Source organism: Pogonomyrmex barbatus, unplaced genomic scaffold (genome assembly GCF_055798465.1).
Source record: "Pogonomyrmex barbatus isolate J1 unplaced genomic scaffold, ASM5579846v1 scaffold14, whole genome shotgun sequence".
In the NCBI taxonomy this organism is placed as follows: Eukaryota; Metazoa; Arthropoda; class Insecta; order Hymenoptera; family Formicidae; genus Pogonomyrmex; species Pogonomyrmex barbatus.
Genome location: NW_028297110.1, coordinates 4,395,318 through 4,422,739, shown reverse-complemented (window position 1 = coordinate 4,422,739; position 27,422 = coordinate 4,395,318). Strand labels below are relative to the sequence as shown.

The 27,422-nt window shown below is 35.4% G+C and overlaps 1 protein-coding gene across 4 annotated transcripts in view; it reads left to right on the top strand.

Moving 5' to 3' along the window:
* LOC105424479 (dipeptidyl peptidase 4 omega) overlaps positions 1–27,422 on the top strand; it is a 301,174-nt gene that overhangs the window by 79,086 nt on the left and 194,666 nt on the right. Inside the window, exon 2 of one of the 4 annotated variants that reach the window (XM_089073118.1) lies at positions 21,213–21,265. The exons of the other annotated variants lie outside the window; for them this stretch is intronic. Coding sequence (XP_088929244.1) covers positions 21,213–21,265 — 53 coding nt within the window. The remainder of the gene's footprint in view (positions 1–21,212; positions 21,266–27,422) is intronic. 4 annotated transcript variants of the gene reach the window in all.

Below are 27,422 nucleotides of genomic sequence, written 5' to 3'. Positions count from 1 at the left end.
TCACTGAAAAATGAAATGCGTTTAACATGACTTAATTAACATTCAAAATAGGTAAATTTGTAATAAAATAAAAAGTTTATTCTCCAATTTTTTTTAGTTATAAAATATTAAATTAATCTGATTATTTTTAGTATAAGAATAAATTATTAATTATAAATACTTAACTATGAATCTTTTTTCTTTTTTTACATTTCTGTATTTGCACGATTTACTTAACAAATTAATTAGATGAACGGGACAAAAGTATAACAAAGCATCACATATTATTCCAATAACCCACGTATCCAAGACAGAGATGACAATACCCTCAGAAACAATACGTTCCCACATCGCGAATAAACAATAGATACGTCTATTGTAATGGACGTCAGGGCTGAAGGCGGGGGGGGAGGGGAGGGGTTAAGATCCGCATTGTATGGGTGTATTTTGCATTTCCCATTGCCTCCGTATCTCGCACCTGTAGATAATAACCAGTGTCCCTCCAGGATTTACAATCGCCGCACGCAAAAATGTTCGTCTGAGAGAGGACCTGCAGCCCGGAGTACGACGAAGCGACGTTCATTAGACGGGCGATGCAATAACGGGAAGGAAATCGAGGTGCGTCGCGCAGTATTGCAGTCCGCTTGGCGGACGTCGCAGTCGCTAAACTGCGACGGGGAATTGCAGCTGGCAATAATAACCCTCTCTCGCCCGCGGCCTTTCCTTTGGTAATGTAAATCCGCCTATCCAGTAATGTCGGGATATATAGACAACGCGATATCGTCGTATTGCATTGTTCAGCTTCGGGGTGGGATTCGCATTTGGTTTCTCTCCGCGAAACTCTTGGCGCCGCGGATCGTGACAGTTTCGTCACAGTTTCGACAAGACGTCTTCGCGCTCGAGAGTTTGCCTCGTGCTTGCTCGTATTCGATTCGATTCATTCTCCTCGCGAAAGACCTGAAATCCTATCAATTTTTCTAAGCGAGAGATATCGAAAAATCGAGAGAAATAAAAACTGAAAGTCCGACATATCGATATTGATGAATAATTGCAAAATTTTTTACCTTTTATGAAAAAAATTACTTGAAATTGCTATTATGTGTGTAACTCAAAGAAATTTGAAGATACCTTAAAGTAAAATGTTAAGCGAGACAAGACGTCGTATTTCAAAACATGATGCAACACTGTTGCGACAAAGTAGAAACGTTTTGAAAATATTTCCGTAGCACGAGAAAGTTTCCACAGACAGAGATCGCGGATGCCTTTGGCAATCTACTGAATTGTAACAGATCGGTGACTCCTTTCTTGGTACCAAGTTTTTCAATTTGTAGAACACTGATCGATTGAAGTAGGTCGTAGCTTTCGGCTGGCATGCTTATGATTTGTTCGGGTCGCTTGAAAATATTCGTAAGGAAATTGCATCTTCACTCGCTACTGCGTATTACTCAAAATTTACGCGATTCCATTTTCAGCCGTCTGTAATCCTTTGAGATCTTGCTATTTTATTATATTTTACACATTTAACTATTTATTTTTTATGCTGCCTAGTAGACAACTTATGTGTTTTGGTTTATAGTTGATATAAAAGATAATAGATAATAGATAATATTATTATACTAAATATATAAATAATAACAATTTACTATGATATTTTGTGTGTGTGTGTGTGTGTGTGTGTGTGTGTGTGTGTGTGTGTGTGTGTGTGTGTGTGTGTGTGTGTGTGTGTTTTATTAGAATTATCTTTATGATTTTTCTGACTCCAGATTTCGAATAACTGACGATTGTTGAAAGAAATAAATGAAAACATCATCGATCTTCTTGGTTGTATAGAGGGCTTAAAAAGCTAGAATCTCGCTGATGTTCGATAAACCGCGCAAAAATCCGACGGAAAGCGGAAAAAACCCAACTGTCGAAAAAACAATTCCGCGCTATGTATAGTCGCTTGATGGAAATCGGACATGATCGCTTTTTAGATACGTGTAACACTTTGTCGGTTATTTAACCGTTTCATTTGGCGAAAATGTTGAGATATGTGAAGTTTGTTGAATGCTTGATACGAATAATCTGAATTCAAGATAGAACAATATGATAGATAGCAAATAGCGCCCTTTTGTAAAAAAAAGTTTGCAGAGTCAACTCCAGTTCAGGATAATATTTGCCATAAAGCCCGATTATTCTAGCGCACTAGCTTTTTGTTGCTTGCAGTTTTGTAAAAAGAAAATTCTAAATTTTTCATGTCGTTTCAATCTCCCGTGATTAAAAGTTTTACACATTTAGTCTTATTTATATTAGCTTATACATACTATGCCATTCTATTTACTAATTCAAATATATTATAGATCTTTAAATTGTAGATATATTTAAACATTCTGTTTGATAAAAATCCTTGTATTCGATGAATCTAAATTTAAAATAATGGGTACGATATAAGTATTATACATTTTTTTGATCTTGCATCTAAACAATGCATGAATGAAAAAGAGCTTTCAGCATGATTTGCATGGAACACAGATATTGAAATTTCTCATTCTCTTTAATGATAATTAAAATAGCAAGGTTACTTTAAAAATAGCAATACCTCAATTTGAAGTAGTCTGAAATTTTGTACAATTTGAAATAATATTAAAAAACTCTAATTTTTTTTATTTTTTTTCCAAGAATCTTATATTACAATAATACAACTACAATTACACAAGCTTGTTTTGACGTAACACATAATTTTTCATTAAAAAAAATTCTTTTTTGTTTGAATTTTAATACCGAACTTAAATCATCGATATACCAGCTGTAATTAACTTTACTTTCTGAACTATTCCGCCGAATTCCCCGTTGAATTCGGACGGTGATGAAATGTCACACATCACGGTATTGTTATATTCGGTAGATTTCTCGCAATTTTCCGCGATGTTACCTCAAAAGCCGCCGGTCGTTTTGGTAATATTATACCATGAACACGTATCTACGTTATGCGAAGCTCTCGAATGTTCAAGGATTCCACCGAATCGAGCTTCCAATTTGCCTTTCGGATTTTAGTGCGCTCTATTTACAGGACGAGATCGAGTTCTCTCCCCATTTGGGCTTTTTATCTCCTCATTGTTTTTTTATCGACCAAGCTGTCCTCTAATTTCTCGCTGTAAGTTAATACTGTTTTGAAACCGTAGATCCGACGATCCGTACGAAGCCGGTCGTCGCTCTGCCACGACGATTTTTCACTCGTCGATATGTTTGTCGGAAGCTTTGAGTATCGAGCTTCGATAATTTGCTGCAAAGAGAAAGTACTTTGTGAATGTGCGTACATGTTTTGCTGAATGAACTGCAATTTTCTTATCCAATTAATTCTCTTATTAGATGGAGATCTATAAGATTTGTTGTAATATTTAAAAAAATTACACAGTTATTATATCTCTATTATATCTCCACAATTATGTTATCGTAAATTATAATTGGTTTGTGACAAAATGAATAACTTTATTCATATTTTTTTTTGCACAATGTATTATTAGTATTTTTTGTATTTTTTTGATGTAAGAAATGGAAATAAAGGGATTTTAATGAAGGGATAAAAACAGGATTTGTTTAAAAAATTTAGGGCACACTGTGATGCAATCATCACATGTCATTGTAGGGAAATTCTATTATATATTTTTATTTGTATCTATTATCACTTTTTTCTCTTATTTCTTATTCTAAAAGATGTGTATTATTTGATAATGTGTCAGAATTTGAATTTATATTTCCGATTATAGCCAGCGCGTGTTTGAAAATTTATAGCATGTGTGATAAAATGCTCGAAACTTCGCATTTTTCGATTACAAAGGAGAATATCTCATCGTAGTTATCAAAAACTTTTAAAGTAGATAAATATTTTTTAGGCATAAAAGTTTCAAAAATTTTTTATTTTAACGAGTGATATTTTGAGAATGACATTACTCAAATATACATAAATAAAATATATTTTTGACAAATATATATTTGCATTATTGTAGTATAATATGACGATTGTGTATTATAATTAATTTTTATTTAATTCAATAATAATTTACGTATACATAATAATACATGTAGAGTGTCATAACAAAAATTTAATAAATAGTCAAAAATAGATTCACGAATCTATGAACGGATCTATGAATAATTGCGATAATTAATAAGTCAGCGTTGAAAGCTTTAAGCACATTAGATTACGTTTCGCCTTTGGCGAAGTTATTCACTAAAGTCAGAAGCTGATAAATAACCCTGCCTATCTGGGACGCGTCTCGGTGAACGATGGGAGAACTTAGCGGCGGGCGGAATCAAGGAGAATCGGCGCGGAAATCTACGGGCCAATGGAGAAGCCTTGGAAGAGATGGCTGGTTCCTCGGCTCCAGTCGTGGAGGACCGTCGCGCTGGAAAACTCGATCTCCTCTCTTCGAAGTTGCCGAGACTATGAGAATCATCGGCCGAAATCCCGGGATCCAGGCATCCGTCCTGCCACTTTGGTACCCCGGTAACGGGGACACCCCCTTCCTCCGTGAGAACGTGTACGTGCCGTTCCCGTGAACTAAACTATTGGCCGTATATATCGACGCGTCCCATTGGTCTTCTTCGAAAGTCCCTAATCTCGTGAATCACGCGATGGAATTCCTGCCCGTGGGAAACTTGGTCGTCTATCTGTCCCTTCCCCTTTATCTCGCACCTTTCGTCTTTTTCACCAGGTGGTATTGCCAGAAGGTATTGCCTCAAATCAAAATAAGACATATCGTGATAATTTCGCGCCTGAGGGATTAATCGCGAAGTGTGAGTTCACGTTCGTGTAAGTTTTCCCCATTGATACGACAGAATTAAATAATTAAAGTTAAAATGTTATTACTTGAGAAAACATATTTTCAGAATATTTTATTCTTTAAAAGGAGGGAATACATATATGTGTTTTTTTTTTTTTTTTTTTCAGGAATTAAAAATATTTTCTTGTTTTCCCAATGTTCGTGAAAGTTGCTTTATTAATTTTTATCTTGGCAGATTTTTAATTTAATGGGATATACGCTGATGATATCGCGACAACCATTAAAAGAAAATAACGTCAACATTTATGTTGATTTTTATGAACTTTGGAATACGTAATATTCAGGAAAATTATGTCACGATATTTTTATTGGCTTAAAAAGAATTTATGAAAATTAAGAATTTTTTTATCTCTGCAAATCAAAAAAAAACTTTGTGATGAAAACAAAATATGATTCGAATGGTGTCAACAATTCAAAGTGAATTTTGTTTATCAGCCGCAATAATTTAGCAGCTATCGATCTCGATGTGTTTATAAAGAGAGGAGGCGCGTATTCTCTGCCGTAAAATGCAGATCGCGGACAAGCAGATTAACCATGCTTGTGAAAGAAACACTTGTCGAATACAATATCCGATTTCGACGGCGATAAAAAATGCATTCATCAGCGACTGCGTTTTGTATCTTTGAATGCGCTTTTGGCACACGGACTGACACCAGAAATCGACTAGATTTTCGATTTTAGATTTTCACGAATAGATTTTCGTGACACGATTGAAAAAAAAAAAAAACGCGAATCTTTTTTATTTTACGGGCTAGGTGATACTATCAGTACAATATGTATGAATAGCCCTATCTGTTATTCTTTTGTATTCGTTCTTGCGCGCGTGAATTATAAATGGGATATGTCATTTCGTTTGTACAGCGTATTACACCTTGCGCGGTTTCATCGATACTTCGATATCACGGTGAATAAAGTGGCATTTGTTCGTTTTAGTCTTTTTCGAGAGTAAAACAGGAATATCTTTTTTTTTTTTTACTGTGATTTACGTAGTCTTCTCTATCGATAATCTATGCTGTTTACAATAAATCGACTTGATTTTACTTGAAAAAAATTTGATTGCCTTATCGATTTTATTCTGGCGAATGCAGAAGAATATCATTAACAATTTTATTACGTGAGTTGCATTAATTCTTATACTTTTTCTTTGAAATATTCAATAGTGCATATAAAAATAATATAATCACATATTAATGTTAATAGCTTAATAATAAATATTATAATCTTTTCTTGTAATATAAATCGCTATATTGTTTTTTACTGAAAAAGATTTCAAAAAAGCTTATTGACCGGTAGTGAAATACACACGTTTAGTTTGTTTGTTTATGTAAACTTGATCAGCTAATGTTTTCTACATTAATATGTAATATATGCATGCTAAATTAAAAGGCAGAATAAACATAAAATAACTACAAAATGTTTAATTTAAAACGTGGCTTTATCCCTCTTACACAACACGATAATGCAACAGAGCTATTTTATCCTTATTTGCATGTTATGCGAAAACGTCGAAAATAATCCGCGATATTATGAATTTAAATATTCCCATTATTGTGATGGTTTGGAAGATATAAAATCAGCTAACCATAAATTAAATGGATATACATGTTACGGCGGTCAATAAATCAGGAAATTCCGAAATTTTGTTCGAAAAATTTTGGAATTTTTGGTAAATAATATTCCAGCCATACATTCAAATAGTATCGCGTGGTGAAGTCGTAGTTATGACAATACTGCAGGATCGCGAAATTACGTGGCGCTCAGTTGGCCTTTGCGCAACAAATTATCTTCTCAATTAATTCGAATCGGAGCGGCCATAACGTTTCTCGATTTATGCGTTCCGTTAAAGTGCGATAGAATACGAGCGTGTAAAAAGCATCTCTCGAAGCGACTACATCTGACTAAATCTGAATCATGTGATTAGTCTTTGATTCCTCGACATTAATTGTTCCTCGGGAATGACTAGAAAATTCTTGATTAAATCCGGCGAGAAAATCAGTGAGGAGGAAAAAAAGGGATGAGGAGAAAAATGTTTAGAATCGTATCTGAAGATCTCAAACATTCTGTTTACAACAAAATGCGCTTGATGTTAACAATTCAGAAAAAAATAGACTAACGATAATTTTTGAAATATTTGATCGTATTATTATATCATATTATTATAGTTTATCGTATAATATTTGGTCGTATAATATTTGATCAAATGATATAATAATAATAATAATAATGATATAATAATAACTAAATAAATGATATACTAAATGATATAATAATAACTACTATTCCAGTTATTATTATAATTATAATTATTATTATAAGAGATATATATATATATATATATAAATGAGCGTAGAAAAAAATGCGACAACCAACATGTACTTATACGAATTTACGTTCCTAATCCATAAGAATAAAAATACAATTGTTAGTAATAGATTTGACAAGATCTGTTAAGTGATTATTCATCGCTGCACGATTGTCGATGATGAAGCGTGTAAATCGTTTTAGAAGTGGGAGGACACTTGGCATAAATTCGGCAATTCGGGTTGGCGGGCATAAATGTGCACGATCGACATTCGCTAGCTGAATTTATCGGCCTGATAAGGATAAGGAACATAGTGCAGACTCGACCTGACCCGGGCACTTCGGGCGGATACCGCATGCGTGCATCCGCTGACCGCCGCATCAAAGCTTGATGTTGCCGGCGATGCAGGTGCATGCATCAGCATCTGTCAGCACTCGATAGCTCGCCGATAAAGTATCTTCCAATATCTCAGTACATGAGTGCTCGCATCCGCTGGCACGTTGCTCCGTGACACGTGGCGATGCATGATAATCAAGATCTGAATTCCGTGACTTAAAGTCTGTCAAAAAGCGCTGTACAAAATAACCCGGAGAAAAATGTGAATTTAAATAGTCGAACGTACATTCCCACATATCGTACATATATAAAGATTCGTACATTTGTGTAATAATTTAGGAATGTATTTCGTAAAAAACATCTCCATGAGTATTATAAATATATGACGAGAGAGGATATAATAACGGTAGTAAGTCGTAACATGTGATGTAAATATCGGTTTTTTTCTGGAGAAACTCGTAACTCGTTATCAGAGACGTGAAAAAATTTTCCAAAAATATTCCGATAACGAAGAATTATTGGCAAGCCATACGAGCGAGTTTTCATGCGAATAATCAACGATATGTTTTGTAACATGTCGCGCCTCTTGTTAACGACATGAGCTATACGTTTGTGAATGTAAGCGTAATCTTCAAAGTTGAACACTGTAATTTCTTAGGTCTTAAAAAGAACATAATTCCGTAGGCCTCTGCGCAATCATAACAGACGTGACGATCGTTAGCTCATAAGAGATCTGAGAGCTTCGCATTATTGTGTCATAATCTCAAAATTCTTAGTCTAATGTTTATCTTGGTTTTAGATTTTTATTTATTAAAAAAAATGTATATTAATGAATTTTCTTCTTAATATATTTTTATATATTACTATGAGTGAATTAATTATAATTATTTATAATTAGTTGTAAAATTTAGGATCATTGAATTGTTTGGTCGCTATTATTTTGGTACATATAAGTTTTTGCTAATCAACGATAAGAATTAGTTTATTTAAATGTATAAAAAAGTAGATACAGATAACGAGTCCGAAATAGAACGCTTCAGGCTCGGAAAGTTTTAAATTTATCATGGTTGGATGTCTTCTAGAGGCTCGCAAGGTACCCGGTCGCCATGAGATTCCACGCTCGGACAGCTCCTTGTCCTCGCGTTCCCCATTAATTTCCTTGCCCGAAGCTTTCGCCGATCTTCACGATCGGAGCCCGAAGTTTCCCTCCTCCCTCGAAGCCGTGAAATATGCAGCCCGGGGCAAGTACGTGCCAAAACTCCTTTGTTTGCTAGTTAAAAGTTGGTGCGGGTCCAGAGATAAGAGGATAAAAAGGGGTCGCGCGGCTGAGAGAAGAAGGAAGTGGAATTCGCGGGGAGGGGGAAGCGCGACAAGAGGTTTCAGACCTACGTGTACGGGGGAAACGATACGGTTGAGAAAGGAGCAAAAGGGGTGAGAAAGGGGTCGGGGGGAGGGGGGTTAGTTGCGCCGAGAGTATTATTTTTATCTCCCAGTAGGACTATCACCTCCTCTTTCCCCCATTTCCGGAAGAGCGAGAAACCGTCGCGAGCCAGCCAAGTGCGCTACCCCCGCGAGAGTAACTCACGGAGAATCGATAAGTTTAAGATGTGTGAGTTATGTCTCGCGATAATTCCCCGGTGCAATGACTTAAGCATAACGAGCAGACGCGCCGCCCTCGTGGTTTTATCTAGCCGCTTCCGCGGTTCTCAAGGGTGTACCGGGGTTGGATGCGGCGCGCGGTTTGTCGTTACGCATCGCTTGTTCGCGATTCGAGTTCGCATGTAAGCTTGGTTGTATGAAAACTCGCCCGTATATATTATATAACTAGCGTAATGCCATTATTAAATTATCATTATTATGATAATTTATTTGCTCAGTCATACTTTCCTCTCTCCAAATTTGTTTATGGGATTGCGACAGTTATATGTTGGAGTAGATCCGCAAATCCATTGTGCGAAAAATAATTAAGAAATGCATCTGAAGAACTGCATAAAAACAACCATTGAATCTGTTAAAATTTAATTAGAATTATCATTTAATAGAAATGCGCTTTTGTTCTACTCTTTTATCGAAGCCTTTTATTTTATTCCGTTTAAGCATATGAACGTCCTTGATTTTATATTCTGCATTGTCGCAGTCCGACGTTTGTAACATTTGGCAAAGACTTTGCATACGATATCTTTCGATTCTTTTAATATCCAAGCACGCTCGATCACGTCATTCTATAAAGAGCACCGAATAACGAGGTCGAGAAGTAAATCCCTTCCGTGATTCCTTTTTTAATGAGAAGCCGCATTATTTTCATCATCATTATAAGTTTGTTGACGTCGGACATTTTCACGGAGTGTCACATCCGTAAAATACTCCTAGTCCAAGTTTTCAACAACGAAACTTTGTTACCAGGTCGCTCTCGTGTAAAGAAGAAGCTCGCAGCGAAAAATTTGCTCGACGGAACGTGTCGTATGTCACTTGTCGTGTAACAGACGCCGCCGCGCCGCATATTTAACATTTTGCAGCGAATAACTTGCTTCTTAATCCTTTCACGCCCGGCCGGGAGCGAGAAACGTTCGCGGTGGTCGGATATAACGTTGCTTTTTTTGCGGATGTAGAAGAAATGCTGGGAAAGCTCACGTTAGTTTATGCAGGCGTAACAGAGAAAAGCAATACATTTAAAAGACAATATACTTTGTCATCCAAATATTTTTATTTGCTTATTTTTGTTATATCCGTGAATGTCTAATGATAATGCTACGAAAGTTTTTTATCTCGTCCGCCTATTTGCGCGTAATTTAATATTTATACGTTATGATATATATACATTATTTTCAAATAATGAGTTTAGACTGTAGATCCGAGTTTAGACTGTAGATTAATTTTTTTTTTTTTTTAAATATAATATCTGCATGTTTAATCAGAAGCTTTTACTTATTTCTTTTTTATTATTTTGTAAAATATTGGATTGCGGTTTAATAATAATTATTATCTAAATTTGGAACTATATTATAGTTTGCAGTAGAGATATTATTTTGAAGTGCAGGTATGTCGTATAAGCTGTCGTTTAGCTCCTAAATAATAAATTGTTGGAAAAGCGGATGCTTTCCGGCATGCAAGTGCGTCTTTGAAACTTTTACGAGGCATGAAAAATATTTGGACCGGAAAGGTGCAGGACATAAACATGCCGCGTTATCTGTCACATTGATCATGTCTAACGAATGATAAAGTGGCCTATAATCGTGATAAAAGTGACCGTGATCTTCTTCTGCTATCTATAGTTTGATTTATGTGTTCAGTAGCTCCTCATTTTTTATATAACTTTATTACGAGTTATAATTAAAAAAGATTTGGCGAAATAAAGCATACAATAACAAATCTAAAATCATGTTATTCATTATTGAGATTTAAATTGTATTGTTATTCATTATTGAGATTTAAATTATATTATATTATTGTTTATTATAGAGATTAAATTATATGTCTCTATTTTTTATTTCTGTGATTGTAATATTTAAAAAAAAATTATGCCAGAGAGAAGTGTACATAATTCTCTTATTTCCATAAAGTCTGCAAATAGATGCAACACAGAATAAACTTACGCAGTAAAAAATTCTATTATTTTAATAGAATAGAACGAGAGGAATATAACCGAGAAATGTTATCGCATTAATCTAATTTTATTTATGGGAGTAAAGTTCAGGACGTACACACGTAACGTTATTTTTAATGATTTAAACATATAATTTACGCATCTCGGCCGTAGTTCTCTTCCATATAATCTGGCATGCTGCCGCCGTCAAGTTTACGTTTAGATATATCGCCAGGACTTTCCGTGTAGAAATAAATAATAAAGAATGTTGTGAAAATTTGTGTTAATGCTTAGAAGCCCCTTAACATCTGGATCTGGCCAGCCGGGAAGGGCCAGTCGATAACTTTCATGGTGGATTTGTCTCTGCACGGCCGATTTCCCGGGCGCATCCTTTACCTCGTTCGCGAAGCGTCCAAGCGTGACAACCTTTCGGCATTATGCCGTCGATTTCCATGACCGTAATGTCTCTTAAAGAAAGACCGGCAATCTTCCGCAAGAGCGAACGCCGGGCGCGTTGTTACTTTCCATATTTCAGGCACGCCTCTCGCGGTTGCGGTGTGTATCGCGTGTCATCGATTTCGCGTTACCGAATATATACGGCGCATTATAAATTTTTCATCCGCTAGACCGCTCCTTTCTCCGACGAAATCCGCCGCACGCCGGTATGAATATTTTACGATCGCATATTCGCGTTCGCGTATTCGCACACGTCGAACAACGCGAACTTTCGGACGCGCTTGTCATTCAATCATTGTCTTCGGGCCGATTTAATCTCCGCTCTCTTTTCCTCTTTTGCGAGAAGCGAAGGGATGAAAAATGAACGTCAAGTGAAAATTTGCATCTTGAAAAGGAAGGAATTAAAATAATGATACGTCGAAACATATTATAATATTAATAAAACGCATCAATAATATGTTATCGAACAAGTCCGAACTTTATTATTATTCATCAATTATTATTTTTAGAGATACGTCACGTATTTTGTTTAGATATAAGTTCGGCATGCCAGATGTGCTTTTCGGGGAGGGGGGGGGAGGGGAAGGGAAGTAAATTGTTACGATATTCATTGTGAAGAGATGCATAACATCACGCAGATGCATACATGTGTGTGCATGTGAATGATACTAACAATACGATATTCTCTCGGAGAGGCACAAACATTTAAACCGGTTAACATAGAAAGTGAATTGTTCACAACACGGATGCACTTACGGACTTTTATTTATTGTCGACATAGTCCATATGCGGTACCGATGTTCTGGAAATCGCACGATCGGTGAGTATAAGTTGTTCATGCGTTTAACGACACGCCGGCGGGGATACGTCGCGATCTATTCGTTTATCAGTGATTCGTCGAGTGGAATTCAACAGTTTTTCAAAAATTCACTTTACAATCTTCAAAACACGGGATTGTTTCTAATTTTTACGAAATATGCCAATTTTCTTTAATTTAGATGAATTTTTTTTTTTTTTTTTTCAGTAAAAATTACGTTTTATTTTATGAAGTTAAAAACGAACGAGATATAGATGAAATATTTGAATGTTTTATTGCCTACAAATATTTTAAATATAACTTTATTCAAGAGAACACTTATCCATTTTTTGATTTTTTTCAGTTGATATTTTTTTAAGAACAGTGCTGAAATATCAATAGTTTCGTTAATTAGTTAGTTAGTTAATTACAAGTGAAGATTTAGAAAGATTTGTAAATTTAATTCACATATATGCAGATAAATTAAACGAAATACATACACGTGCTTACATAAATTAGTTATACAATTTGACGTGTGTTAACAGATTAATGGTACAACAACAAAAAAGCAATAAACTAGTAGCGTAAAATCTTTATTATTATAAACTTTTTGTAAATTGAAATTATTTCATTGTATACACACACCTTATATAATGTATTGTACAAAATAACTTTATTGTATGACAACGGGTTTAATATTTTTATTATGATTATTTTAATATCAGTCATTAATTTTTTAAAAATCTATTAACTTTTGTCAGATTAGCTCCAAATGTAAACAGATAAAGGATTATTATTAATGAAAGATAAGATTTTTTTCAACAAATTATGTTACAATTTAAATATTTGTCGCATAGTTAAGAAAGTGAATCTCTTGTTTTATTTTTATAATTAAAATAATTTTAAAAGACAAAGATTTATTTCATACAGCTTTCTTGAAATGTACGACAAAGCAAGGTAAATATTTTACTCATAGCATTTTATAATATGAATTTTATAATATGAATTTGTTTTCGAACGTTTATTTTTTATGTAAAATTATTTTACGCAACTTTTCCATGACAAAGATTTCCCGTTTACACAATGCCACGAAAAATACTATTTGCGTTTGCCGAACGAAACTGCAAATTCATCGCGGCCTGTTTTTCTTTGACGTTTCATCTGAAAAAGAACTATGGTCGAACAGCGCCGATCTGCCGATTTGATTTTGCTTTATGCCGCTTAAAACGAATCCGTCCGATATTACCCCCGCGGTGAACTAACTATATTTTTTTCCCTGGATTCCGGATAAGAGAATGTTGTATCCAAGAGAAGGTTGTTTGCAAAAAACTGCCAAATCCGCAATGAACTATTTTTTATAAATTCAATCATATCTTCCGAACAAAAGATATGCTAGATAGGATTCATTGAAATTGATGTTTTAGTCGTTTCATGCATTTGCTTTGTACATTGATTTTCATGTAATTTTTGTTTTAATATTATTTTGAACTATTTTTATCAGGAATAAACTCGACATATTTAACAAAAAAATTAAGCTTGTTCTATAATTTTAAAATAGATAGCTAGAATATTGAAAAAAATTCATAACTATCGGAATTAAATGCTACTTTTTATATCATTCAATATTTGTATTTCTTAAACTAATTAACTTTTATTATTTATATTATCGTTAATTATTAACATTGTCATCATTTAATAAACAAAGTTATCAATCCTATCTGTTGAGAGATGTTGGAAAACAAACGGTTTCTTATGTTCCATTCTCTTTGCATTCTGATTTATTAGAAAAGATATTTCGATTCATGGATCTTTTTATCGGAATATAGATATCGCACAGGAATGCAGATCGCTTTTTTCGAAATCGTACTTCGTTCGAAGAATGATTCTCTTTCGCAGCTGGAATATGAAATGTCGTTGACGTTGGTACACCCCTCTTCTCCTTCGATGATGTAATGCATAATGTATACATACATACATACATATGAACCGCATAATATATATATATACATATATATATTATGCAGTTCATAGTAAATCATAAGCCCAACTGTGAAGCGATATGCTAATACAGAAGAGTAAAAAAGTGCTGAGGCTGCAGACCTATATAGACTTTCGCGAAGAAATAATAGCGAAAAGTTAGAACGTTTGATAAAATCATTGTATATTCTTTACGCCATCTTGGACTTTATAAACGGGCTTTATAAACATTTGTAATATTAAATCTTTACAAGAACACGAAACGTAAACTATTGGAATTAAAACGGTATTTACTCTTTTTTTTTTCTCTTGAAAGGCACTATCTTGCTTTCAGAACATTTAAATTTTGATACGAAAACGAAGAAAACGCTGTCATATCATTAAAAAGCGTTTTCAGAAAAATTTATGTAACAAGGTCAGTAAAAAGTTGCGGATGCTGCTAAGAGATCGATGCGAAGAATGTTCTCTCGTGTTTCTTCCACAAATAACCGATTCATTATTCACGAAGATGGATTTTTTTTTTGAGCGCCATTATTCTCTTCTCGCCAAGTCCCTTCGATTCGAGGATGCGATATTTATTAATCTATCGATGAGAGTGTCTTTTCGCTCTCGTGTTACCGTTTCATCTTTAACGGATACATTTCTCGAAGCCGCGTTATGTCTTTCGTTCTTCGCGGTAAGGGATGGCGAGAGTCGATGGTCGGATAAACGACGGAGAGCCGTCGAGACCGCACGCCGCTTAAAATTACGGACAGCAGAAGTTGGGCGAAAGTTGGCCGAAGTTGGCTCATTCCGCGCATGACTAACTGCCCGCTCGTGTATCCGAGGTTCCGTAAACTCTACGGATACCTGGTGCACCGCCGTTCATCTCCGGGAAAACAGCACAGCCGGTTCGGCACACTTTCCAGGGTCGGCGACGTGGTCGTCCACTTTGCGTCGCATTCACTTCGATTTGCATGTTTCGCTCCATATTTCTGCGCGTCAACGCCAATTTTGTCCGCCGCTCATAATCGTCCAGGAAACGATTACTCACGTTCGGGGGCGATAAATTGTTATCGAGTGAGATATTTTCTTCTTCAAGATCTATCTCTGTTATATTTTTGATTTTGAATAAAGCTCGGTTGCACCAACGTTATTGTGCGCTTTAAGCGAGACTTAAATATGTGTCTGTCTTTTATTTATTTAGTAAGAAGATAAAGACAGATACACGCAAATAATAACGTTGGTGCAACCGGGCCTAATTTAAATAAATTTTCATGAAGTGAAAAGTCACACGGAAAGAGAATGCATTTTATTATTGCAACGACATTCGTATCTGTTTCGTATCAGAATAGGAGTCTAATAACGCTCATGTTCGTAAACAATTCTGAAATTCTCAAGATGACTTTATTGCAGCTTCAAGCGTATAAAATTGCACGACTATCGATCCGTATCCCGTGCCAAATCCCCGGTCTCGATATTTTACCTCGGCGCTCTTCTTGTTCAATATTTCGCACAAGCATAATGGATATACCGCATACGTCGTCGCGGAATTTAGGTAAAAATGACAAATACGTGAAACGATATGCAAATCCCAGTAAGAAAGACGGATCCTGTCGCTCTCGACGAATGTCGCTCGGTGTCGCTCTCCCCCGTTTTCGTCGCTCGTCGCGATCGTCGTCACCGTCGTCGCACTTTCTCGCATTTCTTAAACGAGTCACGGAAAGACCGTTGTGGCGTTTCTCACCTATGCTTTTCCATTAAAGCTGCATCATCAAAACCAGCGCGGCGGCGGCGACGACGACGACGTCTGCGCTTTCATTGTTCACTCCCCGCCCCCCCCTCCTCCCCTGCTCGGCACTCCGCTCGGACGAGCGAGAAAATCAGCTTATCCAATTTTCCGCGGCGGAAACGCGCCGAGAGAAAAATCTTGTAATCGCGTCTCGCACCGTATACGTCCGGCGGCTTTCGTTTCCGGCAAAAACGGCGCGCGATGTAGGTATTACTCACGTTGAAAGTTCGCGGAAAGCGCCACGGATACGATACGGGTGTATGCGAGCGTGAAAGTAACGCTTTTCTTACCGAGACGTTTTTTTTAATGGAGTCCAACCAATTTCGCTAAGACGTCTGCAAACGCAGATGGTACTCGCCATAGAGACAAAATTGGTTTAATATCTTCAACAGTACACGCTGCTCCGGATGTCTGTGTACCTTTGCGATATGAAAAGTAGATGAAAAGCAAGAGACAGGATGTAGCTTTGCTTTCTCAATGTTTACCTTTTTATTTCAAAAACACACATCCCTTAACGTTTTCATAAAAACATAATGCGCGGAGAGATTTTATTAATATGATGAGAACGAAATACGACTTTTGAAATACAAATGATGATTTTCAAACAAATTCTTTGCGGTGTATTATTATATTTTCGAAATTAGCCCAACATTATTAGAAAGAAAATATCAAGATGAAAGATAATTTTTCGCGTCTGCAGCTTTATCAAAGAGAGAAAAAAAATTAAATTAAAAGATAAAATTAAACGGATTATCCAAAAAAATAAATGGATGTGTTACTAAAAGATTAATATTATTATTGTTAGTGTCTTTATTAAAGCAAAAAAGGGTACATAGGTTAATATTTCTCAGAAATGAACATATTGATTAATTAAGATAGCTTTATGTTTGCAGCGTAATCAAGTTACAAGTAATAATCTTGCTCCTTTAATTAAATATAGGAAGTAAATAGGAAGTAAAGCTGTCTAATGAATAAGTTTTACAATAGGATTATACTTCATTATCAAAAAACTTGAAACTCGGCCAACGATGTTAGCGACTGGAAAATACACAAGTATATATTTATGTACGTGGATTAATTAAAATAGAATTATGATATGGACGACAACGCGACCGCTCTCTTCTTAAAACCGCTTTCGAGGAAGCTGTTTCTCGGGGTAAATCCTAATTAATGCTAATACATGTATGTGTACGTGTGTGTAAGTGTGCATATGCAACACTTTGCGGACATATACTTACGCACATTCTGCCATCTCGGGATAATAAATGCGCCATAATTTCTCTCAAATGATGCAGTTCTCGTAATGGATGTATATCACTCACTTTTTAATTTGTGAAATTTCGAATATAAAATACTGTTTCTAAGTTTCGTGCTCTTTCTCAATATTCATTTTGCGATAATAATCCAGAATGATTGTCAATGATTGTCAACAAAGTGAGTTGTACGATTATAAAAATTATTTCTTTCAATTACCTCTTATTTTACTCACAATTAATTATTTTCATAAGTGCTTTGTTTAAAAGACTTTTTGAGATATTTTTATTACTTTCATATATTAAAATTTTACTACGTTTATTTTTTTATGTATTACCTGGAATCTGGAAAGTTAGAATTATTTTATGTGCGAAACGTCTGTTAATTTATCTTGTAATTTAGTTTATTAATGCCAAGTCGAGTTATTGCAAATTAATGCAAATCGATTATTTCATTAATGGCTCCGAACGAATTTAGTCAAGTATCAAAGCATTCATTTGCATAATTGAGAAACCCTATGGGCTTAATAATACATTGCGAATTGTGCGTTATCTGTGACTCGATAGTGATATTAAGATTTATCTTGATTTATCTTGATTCTGTCTGAAGTTGTAGGTCGCAATTAATCCGCGGCTAGCTCGCAGCTCTAGAATAACCTTTTGTGTTCACCAGTAATTAAAGTGCCATCGGCTTTATTACGTAATGTGTGGCGCGATTAAGTCATGCGACACTGCGCGCGAATAAGAGCGCAATGATTCGCACAATGGCGTAACCCGATTTCGCCAAAATTTATCCTCGTGACATTGGCTCGTCTTTTTAAATTTGGAAAAAATAAATGGAGCTCCGGTTGACCTCCTCGAGAAGTTCTTAGAGTTCTTAATCGATTTTAGAACGAATTCCGGATTTGATGAAAGCGATTAAAATAACATTTAGCAACACGGAAGGATCAACTTGACTTCCGGACTCTCGAATCATAATTTCGAATCAAAGTCTGTCGTTTATAACCGAGAAGACATAGAGTACTCTTGGAACAAGATATACGGAGAAATATGTTATCGTATAAAATATGCGAATGACGACCGCAGAACATCGCAAAAAGTTGCATAAAATTCGAAGATCGATGAGCTTTAATCTAACGCAAGTACAGATAATGTCGTGCTAATGCGCGGTTACAAAAAAAGTCTCGTAAAGTCTCGGAATACGCCGCGAAATCTTCTCGCAGCCAGCTACACCGCAAAATTGATGGTGCCGGCCGCTGCTGCGACCGGCAATTGTTATTAAAAAAAAAAAAAAAAAAAAAAAAGAACCTCTCGGACGTTTACGTAATCACGTACATCACACCGTCTCGCCATAAAGCGTGCGGGCGCTCGCGATTCCCGGCAGTGATTAAGGCTTGATTTATATCTGTCGTCGACGCAGCCGCGCAATTAATACCGGAAAACAGAAACGGAGGCACCGGACGACAATTGCGGAGCTCGTTCATCACGCGAGGCTCGTTCCACCAAAACAATAATTAGTAAAACGTACGTCAGGAGTTCTTACCGGACGCGACACATGTCGTCGTCGTATTCTTCGTTAGCGGCCGACATAGATTTAATTAATTTCCGCCTTTCTACATAGAGCACTCGGAGAGGAAAGCAGATATAACTAAAAAAAAAAAAAAAAAAAGAAAGTTCAGTGGAATAAAAAGAGAAAGGAGAGAAGAATGCTCGAGATTGAATCATGTCTAGAATAATTATATACATTTTCCCACATAGAACGCGCCCCTTTGATGAGTTACAAATTGTGAACATAAATTTGAGACCTATGGTTTCTACAAACGTTATTCGTATATCAGTTGTAAAGCGCCGTAATTAGGACTTTAATTAAATTTACGTAATTACTTACGTAAACTTACGTAATTACTTACGTAAACTTACGTAATTGTAGATATTTAAGTAAGCAAATGTTATTTATTAAATTATAAATATTTTTTTGGATTTTGAGAAAATTCGTGTTCACCTTTGAGGTTGAGGTTTTCGAGAGACTTTCGACTTCTTTGACACATTAAAACACGTGTCTGTCTGTGGAACAAAGGAACCGCGGTTAGGAAGACAGGATAGGTCAGCAAAGAAATCGTTCTGCTACACGTCGCTGAATCGGGAGATCAGGAACCAATCAGTCGCGATTGGTTGCACGGTCGGCCGCGGGCGATATTCCCGAGCGATCGGAACCACGTGCCAAATTGCAAATCGATATCTCAATTTGCCTCGGCGTCAGACGCAGGTAGACAAATACCCTCCTAGGATCTTTTTCCCCGGGGAACGTCTCAGTATGCAGCTTGCGTCGTTGTCAAAGTTTCGTTATGTGCACGGGAGTGCACAGCGTTACGCGTTCGCTGTTATTTTTAGCGTCTGCCTCCTGCCGATTTCCATTTATTTTAGATGGGAGGTGTCGAGACAACGAAAACGTCGTACGTTTTTGACTCTTACTATGATAATACTACGAGAATAATATATTATCGGACGTCCTTTTATAGGGAACACATTTTTTTTTTATATCATATTTAAAGAATATATTTGTTAAATAATTTTTACATAAAATATTTTCGACTTATTTTGTATTGTACGAAATCTTTAAACAATCTAAATCAACTGAACGAGCAATTAAAATAATTATTTTTCACTAGTTTGAATTTTCAATATTACATACTTTTACAAATAATTTTGAAATCTTACTTGAAGTTGAACAAAAAAAAATATGATTTTACTTATTCTTTAATCTTTGTAAAATCTTGCAAAGCATTCTTGGAAAGTATTAGTTTTCCGAATTTTATTCGAGGAAAAATTGATTATACATTAATCAAAATACTCGTAAATAAAATGTAATTATTTTATAGAAAAAGGAAATTATTTAGATCGAGTTATTCTAAATGAGGAATTCGATAAAGCGGGGGGTCTCACGTAATGTTACACTTATTTCCGCATCGACTCGGAACTGCATTTTTATACAAGAAATCAAATAACGCCTCGTGTTATTAGCATCGGTCACGTTTCAGGAATTGATTTCGAAGAAAATACGAACATACGTAGCGAAGCGCGGAAAGCCGATATCCCTATCGACGACGGTTCGAGGACGGTTTCACGGTTTCGCAGCACGGGTGACGACGGCGAGAGGAGATCGCGATACGCGAATGCAAAACCATCTCTGCGAATTCTATTCGGTGCATCTGAGGCGGAGACGAGCGCGGCAGGTGTGCGAGGCGAGATCGCTTCCCTCGAATATGGATCTTCTCGACGAATTGGTTCACCGCAACTGTCATGGCGTTTCCGCCGGTGGCTCGCGAGTTAGAACCTGCCTGAAAGCAGTCTTCGTAGCGGCCGATCAGAATGGTTGGATCCCCGCATGATTCGCCTGATTTTAATGAGAGATGTTCGGGGGAGAGAAGGCATGGAAGAGCGCAGAATATCAATATAATCGATAACGATCGCGATTGTTTCGCGTTTTGGAACGGATGTGAAAGAATACGCTATATGTGTGCGTTTACATACGCGCACACATGGGATATATTAATTTTTTTTTTTCTAATAGAAAAATGCTTTTTGCTTAACATTTTTCGATTTAATGTTAAATTTAATATCTGTTAATTTAATCTTGAATGAATTTAGTCCTATTGTCCGTATTCCGTCATTCCGTTCTGCTCCATTTTCTGTTCATGTTTCCGTTGGGAAAAATTTACGTTTCACTTCTTGATTGTAAAAGATGTTTTCAAGAATTTTCCTTGATATTTAATGCAGAGAACGGAAGTGCGAGTGGAGAGAAGCGCGGTGAAATAAAATGTTCGATTAAAAAGTTTCATGCTTATTATGTAGTATTGACAATTACGTATTTAGCTATTAGTTTATTAATGAAATTTATTTTTACTAATATTGATATTTTTTTCTGTTTTTTTCTAGGTAAGTGTCTATATTACAACAAGTCCGTTAGACATCAGAGCGATACATTATTGGTGAGTTGTTTGCTTTAGTCAGTAAGAAGAATATCGGAAAGATAATTCGCGAAAATTAGATTATCGAATTAGATTGCACAATGCAACTATGGGAATCATCCGAGGCGGAAGAGATAAATAAGCGTGACTTGAAATGAAAATAAATCCCATTGTTTTGACGAAATACTCCTGAGACGGGAGTCTTCAATCGTTGATTATCCAGCAAATGTTGCTTTTCAACCGAGAGATCCAATTTTCGCATTCAGCCAATTCCTTCGTCGGTAGATAAGATAATTTCAAGAATTAAATTTGCGGGACTCTTTTCGGAAATGACAATAGACGTGAGACTTATTTCTGAAGTTAGTGTTACGTAAAATTAATCGAATCTGAGCGAGTTGATCGTGTGGAATTAACTGTTCTCTTCGCAAAGTTACGATAATTATAATTCACCTTTGATTTTCTGACTTACTTCCTTTATGATTACTTACTGTCTATCCTTGTTATGCTTATTGAATTTTCCTTCCACTTTCCTGTAAAACGATTGAACGATTGATACAAATTGTATTTAAATTGGCTTATTATGAGCAAATAATAAATGCGAGTTTCAATCAGAAATATTATTTTGAGAACTATAATATTGCCAACACGGCGACAATAAAATTTCAAATGAAATCTGTTAATTAACAGATTTACGTTATTTGTACTGCTGTTAATTAACGTAAATTCCACTCCGGCGGTAATTTCTTTATTCTCCCTCGATATCCAAAAGATTTAAAAATACCGCGAAACTGGAAATAGTTTTTCCATTTTCGACGCAAATCGTCCACCTAATTCCATTCTTCCGCGGAGCTGCCGCAATGAAGTTCTACGAAGATCTGCTCCGTATATTACATGACATCGTTCCGAAACGAGACAAAAAGGGAGGAGGCAATTTTCCCTTCCGAATCTTTTGGACGGTGCTCTCAAACGAACGGAGGACTCGTTTCTCCTGGCGCGCGCTTCAAGAATACCGTTCTATTTCCGCTACGACGTCTTCGTCCGTAGGTCCGAATTACTTCGACAGTCATCTTTCCGTTCCGCGCAAACGGAAACCTAATTTGTGCCCCGATGATAAACAGCCCTCTGGTGCAGGAGTTTCCGGTAGCCAGCGGCGCGAGAGGACAAAGATTGAAAGGAGCGGTGAAAATACTCGCTTGGAAGACACGGCCAGACACGGTGATAATCGCTCGCTTCACGTCGTACCGAACAATTAATTATGATCGAGGCCATCTTTACTTTCCTTTTCTTTTGTCATTCGGACCCCTCGCGTAAACTCGCCCCATTATCCCTCGTCTTTCATCAAACGAGATCTTATCTCGTTTCCATCAGTTAACTTCAGCGCAGCATCACGCTATAGAATTTGTAGATTAATAATTACCTCGGAGGTAGATAAGTAAGAAATTATGGTGGACGTGCAAAATTAACAAACATTTTATGGTAGATGCGGAATACCGAAATGGGAAGGGAAATAAGTTTATTATATTAATAATTTATTATATAGCTTGTGATGAAATTTGTTCAAAGCTAAATAGTATCTTGAAAATAAAATAAATTGTTTTTAATGTTATAAAATTACACTGGAAGAGAAAATAATGCGCGATTAAGTTGCATATAATATAATTAAATACGTTCTATACAGATACATAAGCTATGTAATGGAAATGTTACGTGACGGGGAATTAAATTCCTCTCTTTCTGAAAGAGGAAAGGAAGAAAATGAAAAACAGAGACAGCGACGGAGAAAGAGTTAGGTTATAGAAGGACTGGAGCAAGTAGCAAGTTCAGTGATCAAAGTTTGACAATTTGAAAAAGTGGATTAGAATCTTTGATACAGAGTAAAGCGCAGCTAGATCAAAGGAAAGCGAGAACTTCCGTGAGAAAAAAGAAATCGAATTGAGAATGACACTGCAGTTCCACATAGGAAGATCGATCGATAGACTGATTGATAGATTTATTTCAGACGGTATTTGCCGGTGAAGCAACAGAAATGCGATAGAAATGTCACGTGTAAAAGAAAAATTGAATTTTAAATTGTACGCGAGCCAAAAAATTTTGAACGAAAAGTTGAACTGAATTAGCATAAAAGTAACACTTTCTTTTTTCTCTTTTGTTCTCTCGTTTTGTTTCTACACTAATTTTCACTAATTTTATATTAATTTTAAATTATATACACGTGTACTGTTCCTAACAAAAAATCACGCGTTATCGTTTTTTTTTTATAAATTTTTCATATATAATCAGCTTATCTTCTCTTTGTTATAAAGTCTTTTAGTAAAATTCTGCTAAAACATTCTCGAGTTATAATTAATTGCGAGATATTATTTATTAATGCAAACAAATAAAGCTATGTTATAGACTAATGCTTCAGTGAAAAGTAACTTTATGAACTTTTGTACTCGAAAAGTCAAATCTTTCTACAATTTTACTAAAATAACGGGAATATAACTATTGTGTATTATAAAATTTTGTTTCTTTTATGTCTTGATTATGAATAATAGACGAAAGTTTACGGCGTATGAATTTTTTGATATTATTATTTTTAGATTTAAAGAAATTCTGAGAAATGCGAGCTTATCGAGATTTACTTTTGCTGTTCATTCTTTGTATGTTGGTGGGTTGCATGCAAACCTTAAGGCAGTTCACTCGAACAAAGGGAAAATCCTCGTTTTAGTAGCAACTATAGGTCACTTAGCCCACTAAGCGAGTTTATGCATACGAATTTCACGTCTCGCTAGAGTGACTTCCGACGACGCAATTTGCAAGAGAAATTGCCGAAGACTACGAAAATCGTGTATGTATGCGCTTTAAGACTTTAACAGCCATTCAAGAGAGTTAGAGGAAGAAACACTTGGGTTTTATTTTATTTTTGCAAAAGACACGCTAGAGGCGATAATTGAACTCTTTTTTTTTTTTGTGTGTGAATTATTTTATATATTGAAGAATTCTTTGTGGATAACTAAAATACTTATAGTATTAATATATAACTTAATATATAACAAATATCTATGAAATTGTTTGTGATATAAGAAATCTTTTTATTTTAAATAAATATAAAAGATTATATTACAATTAAGAACATATTACTGCTAAGAGAAAACTGCAGTTATTAATTGAACTTATTATAAATGATTTTTTAAATTCTTAAATTCCATTAAAAGAAGATAACATTTGGATATGTTTGATTTAAATGTAAAACATGTCGATATATTCGCTTTACGTTAAACGTTTTCGTTTGAAAGATAAATGAATTAAATCGTGAATTTTCACTTGTCAATGTCTATGCAACGTCATTGCAAATCAAAAGTATGATTTTCTCAGGAATAGCGTATTATTCTGCGAAATTTATTCGATAAATTAAATCCATCATTTATTTCTATCAAATTATTCGCATATAGCTTATCACATTTTTTTTTTAAATTATACGGAAAGTTCCATGAATTTTATTCGGAAATTTATTCGGATCCGGCGATTTCCAGTATATTCTTGTGACAAATGGATGAAACGATACACAAATTATGATTATAAAATATCTTTTTGGTGTAAAAGTTTTTGTTATCGAGTTTATAATTTTATGTAAAATTATATCCATGTAATAATAATATGTAACATGTGTGTCGTATCGAAAACAATAAAATATTGAATAAATTAATATCTTTATAATACATATTTATGAATATTTACAATGTTATGTTGATAAAAAGATTGATTTGTATTTTGAGTAATATTTGCAATTATCATAATTATAACAAATTGAGTTTACTTACACTGTGATTTTAAATCGCTATATTTAGATTGCTTCTATGAAATTATTATTTTTGTCAGTAAATATTTAATTATTTTTCCTAAAATAACAAAGATAAAATGATGCATTAATACTTGATGAAAGTAAAATTTTTGAAATTTTCGTCAATGATAACGCGCTGGGATATAGCAAATAGTATTAATGACATATGCTGAGCTCGCTTTTAAACGCTTAATAAACGCGTCGAAAATTTATAATGAGCTTGACGTAACCCGCCAAGTAACCACAGTGTGTAACTCGCGCGCTTAACGAATGTACATTGATAAAAGCGTTTAACGAACATATCGAATGGCTCTATAACTTTGTAAACTCGTGGAAGCGGCAAATATTATCGAATCAGCTATCCGTCGCATCGCGTCGCATCGCGTCGCGTCGCGTCGCGTCGCGTCGCATCGCCGAAAAGCAGAGCGAGAAGCGATCATCTCCCGGAAATTTCGAAGGGTGTCGCTATAATTGGTAATCTGTAGTTACACCCTGTCCGGGGAATAGCTGCCAATTAATTAAGCTGCGTATTCATGCCGTAAACTAATGTCACGACTAATAACTCGTCCCGTCGGAACCACGGCCACACGGTGCGCGTTCATCGGCTTAATTACGCAATCGCGCGATTTATCTCCGCATGATAGATTTTGTAGTTTTATTCCTTTTTCAGTTAAATAACTCGGCCATGTCATATACTAATTTACTATCATATACTAATTTAAATTAGTAACATTGAAAATGTTAGTGAACTAAATATATCATAATAAAGGATATATCATAATAAAGGAATTTGAATGCGTTATAATTGACTATATTTATTGAAGTAAGTTAATGAATATTTTGTACATAATAATAAATAATAATCTACATAAATTGAAATAATTAATTTATATGATAATGATAAAATTTGAATGATAATGATAAATGGCGTTCAGAAATATGATCACAAAAGATTAAAAAAATGTAGAATTTATCATTTTCCATTAAATTTATCGATATTATTAATACTGTGTAAAAAGAAGAGAAATTATTAACTGTGGGAGATTATAAATAATTTAAATGAAAATTTTTATTATTATTATTCTTTCAGATTTAAATGAAATTAACTGGTACGGAAAATAGGCATTTAAATATTCAATCAAAATTTACAGCACAATATTATTACACAATTACAGCGTCATAATGTATAATACCGATATTCATGAATGTTTTTATGTTAATTGAAGTTGAAATTTTATTATTGGAAAAGGAACGGATACGCAAAAACGTATCGGTTCATCGTATAAATTATTTATCGGGATAATTGCGTGTTGGGATGCAATCAACAATCTCTTGTGAAATGCGATATAAAATTTGAGGTATCGCACATCTAATCGATTTATTCGGACCCGCAGGGATAACTGATACGGACTTCGGCTTAGCGAATCTATATATCTCCGAGTTGAACAAAAAAATATACACGTAATGCCATATACGTAGCAATTTGCACGCACACCCCCCCCCCCACACACCCACACAAACATTACGTGTATATTTTTTGGCTGGCGATTTGCAGATGTGAAGTGGATGGCTGTACCAGATACGGTAATAACAGACATATTTTCGCGACAACAGTTGTATTTGTATCCTTAATAACTGGTAGTTTTTAATCCCCGAGTGTGCAAAGATTGTAAATCAACGCCATTAACTCACCGAACTGGAAGTGTCGGTGCGTTTATGGCTGTCAGTTGAGCAAATTGCGTAAAATTTGTACGTGGCACCGCCACGATTATATTTACCATATCGCAGCTCAGTACTTTACGACTTTATTGATTAATTGCGTTACGCGGCTTGGACTCGTTTAGGTCGCGAAACGTACTGTTTTCATCGGGCCCGCTCTCGTAAAAAAAAAAGTATCATCACTCAAAAAAGATCACTTTGCCGCTTTTTTTTTTGCATCGGTAACGATGTTTTGCGCCAGAGCGCGTCATTTTATGTATTTACTTCGCTTGATTGCAATGTCGGACCGGTCGGAAACTTTTCACCGGGAGCGAAACTACACGCGCGACGTGCGAAAACGAACAATTTAGCGGAGCACATAATTCGTTCAACGTAAATTTATATATAAATTCTGTATTAACTAACTGTTGGACGGAAGAATTAATGATTATTTTGATCGGCGTGGATTTTGCCAGATCGACGGTTTTTCGCAGCGCAATCGTGAAATGAATTTTTTTTAAACGCGCGCCCCCGCAAAAATATTTGCAATTTACGTTTCCTTGACACGTATTTATTGTGTATTAATTATGCACGTGCAATCGGATGCAAATACATTTGCGTTGCATTCCGATTGCACGAAATTGCAGAGCATCCTAC